This window comes from Phytophthora sojae (genome assembly GCF_000149755.1).
Source record: "Phytophthora sojae unplaced genomic scaffold PHYSOscaffold_1, whole genome shotgun sequence".
NCBI lineage: Eukaryota > Oomycota > Peronosporomycetes > Peronosporales > Peronosporaceae > Phytophthora > Phytophthora sojae.
Window position 1 is genome coordinate 13,081,763 of NW_009258115.1, and position 7,176 is coordinate 13,088,938.

A 7,176-nucleotide genomic window follows, 5' to 3' on the forward strand; every position below is an offset into this window, starting at 1 on the left:
GGATGTAACGGAGTTACATGGAATAGTGACCCTGTCATTATTCCGGGATGGCTACATCGGTCACTCCCCTGGATAGTGACCCAAGTGGCCTCAGAGCCAACAGATACATCTTGTATGACACAAACTACAGGGAACTTAGGATTTGTATGCAGGCCAAATCTGTACCAACCTATAAATACATTCAGTCTTAGATCTACCGCTTTTCAAGTCAAGTCGTCCCCTTCAGACCAGGGACACGTGAACGGCTGTTCAGTTGGAGTTTGTATACTCCTGCTTCCTCTGTTAAGAAGTGCTGTGTGCCCCGTCACAGACATGGAGCGCAGAGGCATCATCGACGAGCTCCTCAAGCTAAGTGACAATGGAGTTCTACCCCGCGGAGCCTTCGCCCGCGTCGGGGCCAATGTGAAGAGTGACCCGACCACCGTGAGCGCTATTTGGAAGCGCTACACGGCTGCGGTGGCGGCTGGTGTTCCGGGTGGCGAGTGGGCTAGCCGGATCAAGCGGAACAGCGGTAGGAAGCGTTAGAATCGAGATGAAGTGCGGACGAAGCTGGCGAGTGTTCCTGTGGAGGATAGGGCAGTTGAGAGGCGCGTTGCGGCTGCTTCAGGGCTCTCCCGGCCCCTAGTACGACAAGCTGTGAAGGAAGGCATGGTACGGCGTCGTACGACGTTTATCAAGCCGGCGCTGACCCCCGAGAACAAGCTGGACCGTGTCGAACATGCGCTGTCGTTCATCGACGACAAGACGTTACGCTTCGAGTCGATGCACAACGTGGTTCACGTCGATGAGAAGTGGTTCTACGCAGACCGCAACAGACGTTCCTACCTTGTTTTTGACGGTGAAGAGATGCCTCCACGAGCCTGGAAGAGCAAGCGCTTCATACCCAAGACCATGTTCCTGGCAGCACTCGCACGCCCTCGGTAAGTCTCTATATTTTTATAATTTTATACTGTGGATAACCTTTGACACTGTGTATGAAATTTCTGTGTAGGTACGATCCACACCGTAAGCAGAGATGGGATGGCAAGGTGGGGCTCTGGTCTTTCACGGAGAAGTATAAGGCACAGCGTAAGAGCAAGAATAGAGCCAAGGGGGAAATTTGCACACGCAATCTTGATACCGTCGATCGAAATGTCTACAAGGGCTATCTGATCACCAAGGTGTTCCCAGCTATCAAGTCGAAGTGGCCAAGGAAGGATCGTCGCCAGTTCATCTTCGTGCAACAAGATAATGCGAAGCCGCACGTGTCGCCAACCGATCCGGACGTTGTCGCAGCGGGCACAGAAGGAGGGTGGAACATCAGGCTGTTATGCCAAGCAGCCAACTCACCCGAGCTCAATTGCCTTGACTTGGTTGTTTTAGCTTCAATGCAGAGCATTCAACACCGTCTACCAAGGAAGGGCAGCGATGCGCTCGGTTGAGGACGCATTTCGGGAGCTCAAACCCGACACTGTGGACAACATCTTTCTTACGCTACAGGCGTGCATGCGGGCAATCTTGGAGGAGGCTGGCGGCGATCTCTACAAGCTTCCACACTTGGGGTAGGCCAAACTCCGACGTGCGAATGAGCTACCGGTAAGTCTATCGTGTAGTAGAGAGCTGTATGACGCCGCACTTGCGTTACTCCAATCTTCAAATCGTGGTAGTGCACTGTTCTTTAAATGAAAAGTACTTCGAAGTAGATACCTTTCTCCTTCTTTGAACTCAAAGTACACTTTATAAATTAGTATTTGTCGTGTATAAGATTCGGCCGTCACAGAAAAAACTGCCGGCCTATCATAATGACTTCCGGTGATCATTTCCAACCGGAGGAAGTACATTTTTTGTGCAGCAAATTCTTTCAATGCAACACGGTCAGTCGTCGACTAACATGACATGTTCTATTATGCTTTGCAGACTTTTTGGCACTTTGGAATGTAAGTTACATTATGTAACTCGCACGACTTATCTATAAATCGTCGCGATACCGAATTTCCTTCGGAACTGTTGGAGTCCAGGGTTATTTTAGCCCTAACCATCCAGAATTATCCAGGATTTTACTAACATATGCGTACAGGATTATCCTGGACCGAATATATTTAAATTACCGCAAAAAAAACCGCGTGCGGAATAGAGCTAAGTTTGTTCACCGCCGTGCACTTGAGAAGAAACGACCGCGACCTCGGCACTGGTTCGACAAGGTCTTCGCGGGCGATGTCGGCGTAGTTTTCCTTCGAGAACTACACGTGTCTTCTGCTTCAAGCGTTGGTGGGCTCGCGTGTCCAGGCGCTTTCATCACATCTTCGCGCGTGAGAATGGACATCGGAGGTCTACTGGCACCGTGTGATTCTGACGCAGACGCGCATGAGCACGACGGCGTGAGAGGAGAAGCGCAGAACGTAGACAGTGTGAGTCGTGGCAGTGAAGACTCCAGTAGTCAAGTCCAGCCTACAGAATCGGCATCGCGCGTTGTTGCCCCCGTTGCTATGAACAACCACTCAGCTCGTCTTGTCTACAAAGCCAACGCTCTCGTTGATCCGCCTCAAGAATGGCACGCTAACTGGGGTGCATGGTTATCGTACGTTTGAGACTATCAACAGCGTTCATGTCAAACGCTACCCATAAAAGAAACAATGAACAACAACCAGCGCAACGACAGGATTGTAGTTACTGAGAAGTACAAGCTCGGCAAAATTGATAAGCTACCTGCTTTCATAGATCCATACCAGCGTGTATACATTTGTACACACGGCTGGCCAGGTCGACCGCCTCGAGGCACCGGAGAGAGACCACGTCAGCACGTCCATTTCACTGGATGTGGCTTCCGTTTTACAGTCCAAGCATGCCAGAGGAACGGAATGTGGCAATTTCGGGTCGTTCATGGGACTTTTGTACACAATCATGACGTTACTGCAGATAGTTTTGCTGCGCTTCCTTCTTCTCGTGGATTAGACGACGCTCGCATAGAGGCCCGCGTTGAAGGAATGCTAGCTGTTGGCTCAAAGAGGTCGAAAATCTACGACTACCTTCTATCGCATGGCCAAAATGTTGTGAAGTCTGACGTGGACAACATGGTGCGGAATCACGTTGCTTCGCTTACGTCTACCGATGATAACGAGCGGACTGCCGTGGAGGTCGCTGGTTTTGCATCCGCAGATGCAGGTAACGTGGTAACAGTTGACGAGACGGCCGCCGGCGAGACGGGTGTAATTTCTCTGTCATCCTCTTTCATGCGGCGTATGTACGCTCGTTTCAGCGAGTTGCTTCTGATAGATTGCAGTCATAAAACAAACCGGTACGTTTTCAGTCTTTATTGTGTGCTCGAAGAACTTGCTAAAATTGTAATCTATTGTTTAGGTACAACTACCAGTTATGCACTTTCATGGCAATGAACGAGTATGGAGAAGGTGTTGTGGTGCAGCATTCTCTTTTGGAGACAAATGGAGACTGGCATATGGACCGGGCCATTGAACACTTCAAACGAGCAAATTGTGGAAGGTTCAATTTGCTTCGTGTGATCATGGTTGATAAGGATCTTAACGAATTACGAGTCCTGCAAAGCCATTTTCCGGATGTGCGGATTCTGATATGTCATTTCCATGTGATCAAGTATTTGAAGGAAAAGCGAGGTAAACCCGAATTCGGTAAAATTTCAACAGATGATGCCACGGCACTGGATGCTGTTATCCCCAGGTTGGTATATGCTTCAAGTGAAGAGGTCTACTCCCGATACTACAAGTCACTCGAGGCGATGTGTCACCGTATTGGTTTCGAGGGATTCTTCGACTATTTCGCACGTAACTGGGATAGTTCCCAAGACGTGTGGGTGATGTACCGCAGATCCGATCTTCCTCACTTTAAAAATCACACTAACAACCGACTGGAAAGCTTTTTTGGTAAGCTCAAGGGGTGTGTTGACTCCTCCATGGATATGGCTACATGCATTAGAGAATTGGTTGCCCACGATCGCCGAGTTCAAAATGAACACAAGTACCAGCTCGCTCGAATGGGACGGTTTGTAAACTCGAATTACGACGAGGAGATGTCGAACGTGCTCCGTTTCACGACTCATCACGTCGCACAGCAAGTGGAGTCGCAATATTCAATCGGAATATCAAAATCTAGCATTTATTCATACAACGTGGATGAATTTCAGGCTGGGCTTGTACAAGTTCGCGGCCGCCATAATGCAGCCCACCTCAGCACGGAGGAGTGGTCGTGTGATTGCACCTTCGCGAAGTCTATGCAGCTTCCATGTCGCCATGTAATTGCATACCGAAAACTCACCAACGCCTCTGGTCCTGTTATCCCTTGGTGCAGAATTGATGAAAGGTATATCTTTACGTTTTATTTCATTTATTTGCTGAGGATACTAAACACTTTTCAAACTTTAGGTGGACAAATAACTCGGTCTCTTTGCAAAGTGCTCGTCGGTTCAAATACAAGACGTTTGAGCGAGATGCGAAGAAACTGATGACCTCAAAACCGCGAAGTCACGGAGAAGCCGTGCGTGCTACTCATCTGATCGCTAGCGAACTAGCCGACATCGACAACGACGCAGATTTCAACGTTGCGTTACAGTTTGTATTGACGCAGTGGAGATCCTTTCGTCAGCAGAGGTATCTGTCACCACAAGGGCTAGACCACATTCCAGGAATAACATCCCATGGGTACAAATCATCACTGCCCCACTCTTCTGAGTCAATAGGCTACGAGAGTTCAAGCGACAGGGATCGAATTGCTCGTGAAGTTTTAGCTACCACGTCGCATTCTTGTGCGAGCAGCTCAGCACGCGAAAAACGCAAAGCAAGCAAGGCTGATCTTCACCATGGAGGGAGCTCCAGCGATGATGATGACATTGTTCGCGAAGTTTTATCAGCCAAACCAGTCGCTCGTAGCAAAACCTCTAATACTGGAGATGGAAGCCAAGGAGCAAGCCTCCAAGTTCAATGTGTCACTGAGCCGGAAATTTCCAGCCCAAAGGCTGTTGTGCAAAGAGGTGTTGCACCTAGATTTTGCGCTACGTCCGCAATCGTGCGCTCCACAGTGCCTGACAAAGTTGAAATCATTCTCAACGGAAACACCAGAAAGTCAGGAGCGCCAAAAAAGAAAAAGTCTAAGACCCATGCGGACGAAAAAACAAGTCGGATTTGGTTTGCAGCTTCGGAATCGGCGCGAGAGCTGGCAGGCCAATCTACGCTGATTGACCTACTTCAAACTCTGGACGAAGAAAAACCCGGCCTCTCTGAGTTGCAACGGCGACTTGCTGGTATTTGTGTCAAGTTTGGTGCAGAAGCAAACCGGAAACCCAAGTTCAAAAGGCAGAAGAACCCCATTCTCAACCTTGACGCATTTTACTTACTCCCGGAAAAGTTACTACGAGCGTGCTTGGATGTCCTCCCTCTATCGAATACCGTCGCGGACCCTATTGTCCTCGATGAGGGCGACACCAACGAATGTCTGTCCACTAATGAGCCTCAGCGTACTACAACTGATGTAGTAGTCATTAAAAATGTTGGTGTGTTCTCTCGTCAACAAATTGAGATATTCCGAAAGATTGATAATATCAAGAAAGCTGCCGAGCAAGGAATGGCGCTGTACCTTTGGTTACGAGAGAAAGTCTTACCGTCCCTTCCGGCGACCTACCACGATACAGTTAACGAAGTTGCGGACCGAGTGATCAACACGTATCCGTACAGCAAGATCGACGGATTTGCTGAGGTCCCTGGGTACCAATTCGCTATGCTGTACCGTGCAGTACCACCGCAATACCTGAACGACGCGTATATCCACGCTCTGTGTGATCGGCTTTGTCATGATATCCCGTCTGCACGTTTTGCTGGATTTCAATCCGCAACGACAAGAGGCAAGCGCAAAATGAAACATCAGGTGATGTCGAGTGATATTCTCAAGCTTGTTGGAAATCAAGCAGCTGAGTTGGAGGTAAAAACCATCTTCGTCCCAATTAACTTCAGCAACGCTCACTGGTGCAGTATCGTTGTCGACACGCACTCCAAAACGATACATTGCTATGATCCTGTCAACCAGAAGGAGTTCACGTCGGTAGTTGAAGTTCTCGCGATGAGCTTAAAAACCAAGGTTTTGCCCGCATTTCGCATCGAAGTCGACAATGATCCACTTCAGTTTGATTTATTTAGTTGCGGAGTCTACGTTTGTTGGATGTTCATCAACCGAAGTCTCTCGAGAGCGTCTGAAGCCACGGACATGGCAGTGCTGACGAAACGACGCTTTGAACTGTTCTACTACGTGCTCACAGGACGGTTGATAAAAGACGAGCCTGCAAGCACGGTTGAGTAGGTGGGGAAAAGTAACCGTGAAGGAAATGACCCACGACCGTCCTCACGACTTGATAATACACTTTGCATGGTTTATTGCCTTTATAAGCCACTTATTTAGCTCCGACTTCATTTTTGGAGAAAACAATGCACGTTAAATCGCTGTCTCTCTCTACAAGTCGCTTCTGTAGACCCGTGGCGAGCATTAGGAGCTCTGGAATTGTTGACACGTCTGTCAATGATAACATCTCATTGACACTGGCTTCGTAAGTGCAGCTACATTCACGACTGCCTTCATGTCAATATTCAATAGTTATGCTGAAACGACCTGCATCATGGTTCGCGTGAATCTTCCCAATCTTTCATCGTCTCCGAAGTATCTTCCCCATGTGATCCTACTACTAGCAGATGTTTTAAAATCCTGGACGAATCCTGGACGGGAAACATACGGATCCTGATTGAAGCAGGATTATAATCCTGAACTCCAACACCCGCCAATTCCCATTGTAATAGGGCACCCCTGTCACATCCTAAGAATAGGTGATTGACCAATAGAACTGCAAGAATGTACGACTAGGATAATCCTTTGTCAAAGGGCACGCGTGGATAAACGTGCACCTTCTGGCTCTAAAGACTTTCCAGAATTCTTTCACAACTGAGATGCAACACCGGTAGCATCGACAAACCCACTTACATGTATAAACACCATCTAAAGCCAAAACTCGAAATAGAAAAGTGTCTGCTCAAGGCTTGTGCAGATATCACGGCACACAGAACAGTGAAACTATCGCAAACGGTGAAGAAACCATTCCTATTATTATTAATAGTGATGGCGAGAACGTAAGAAGTCAATACGGGTCGAATAATACTATATTCCAGGGTCCACCGTGGATCCAGATTA

At 48.3% G+C, this 7,176-nt stretch overlaps 2 protein-coding genes across 2 annotated transcripts; both read left to right on the forward strand.

Moving 5' to 3' along the window:
• Positions 1-2,855: 2,855 nt before the first annotated feature.
• PHYSODRAFT_402715 (hypothetical protein) lies at positions 2,856-3,281 on the forward strand (the record flags this gene model as incomplete). The annotated part of the gene is made up of 1 exon (XM_009519669.1): positions 2,856-3,281. A coding segment is annotated over one exon (426 nt), but the record flags the coding sequence as incomplete, so codon positions are not given.
• A 152-nt stretch (positions 3,282-3,433) lies between these two features.
• On the forward strand, positions 3,434-6,297 carry PHYSODRAFT_477482 (hypothetical protein; the record flags this gene model as incomplete). The annotated part of the gene is made up of 4 exons (XM_009519670.1): positions 3,434-4,311; positions 4,473-4,753; positions 5,027-5,248; positions 5,912-6,297. 4 exons carry the CDS (start codon positions 3,434-3,436, stop codon positions 6,295-6,297), a joined length of 1,767 nt encoding a protein of 588 aa, XP_009517965.1.
• Positions 6,298-7,176: the final 879 nt, after the last annotated feature.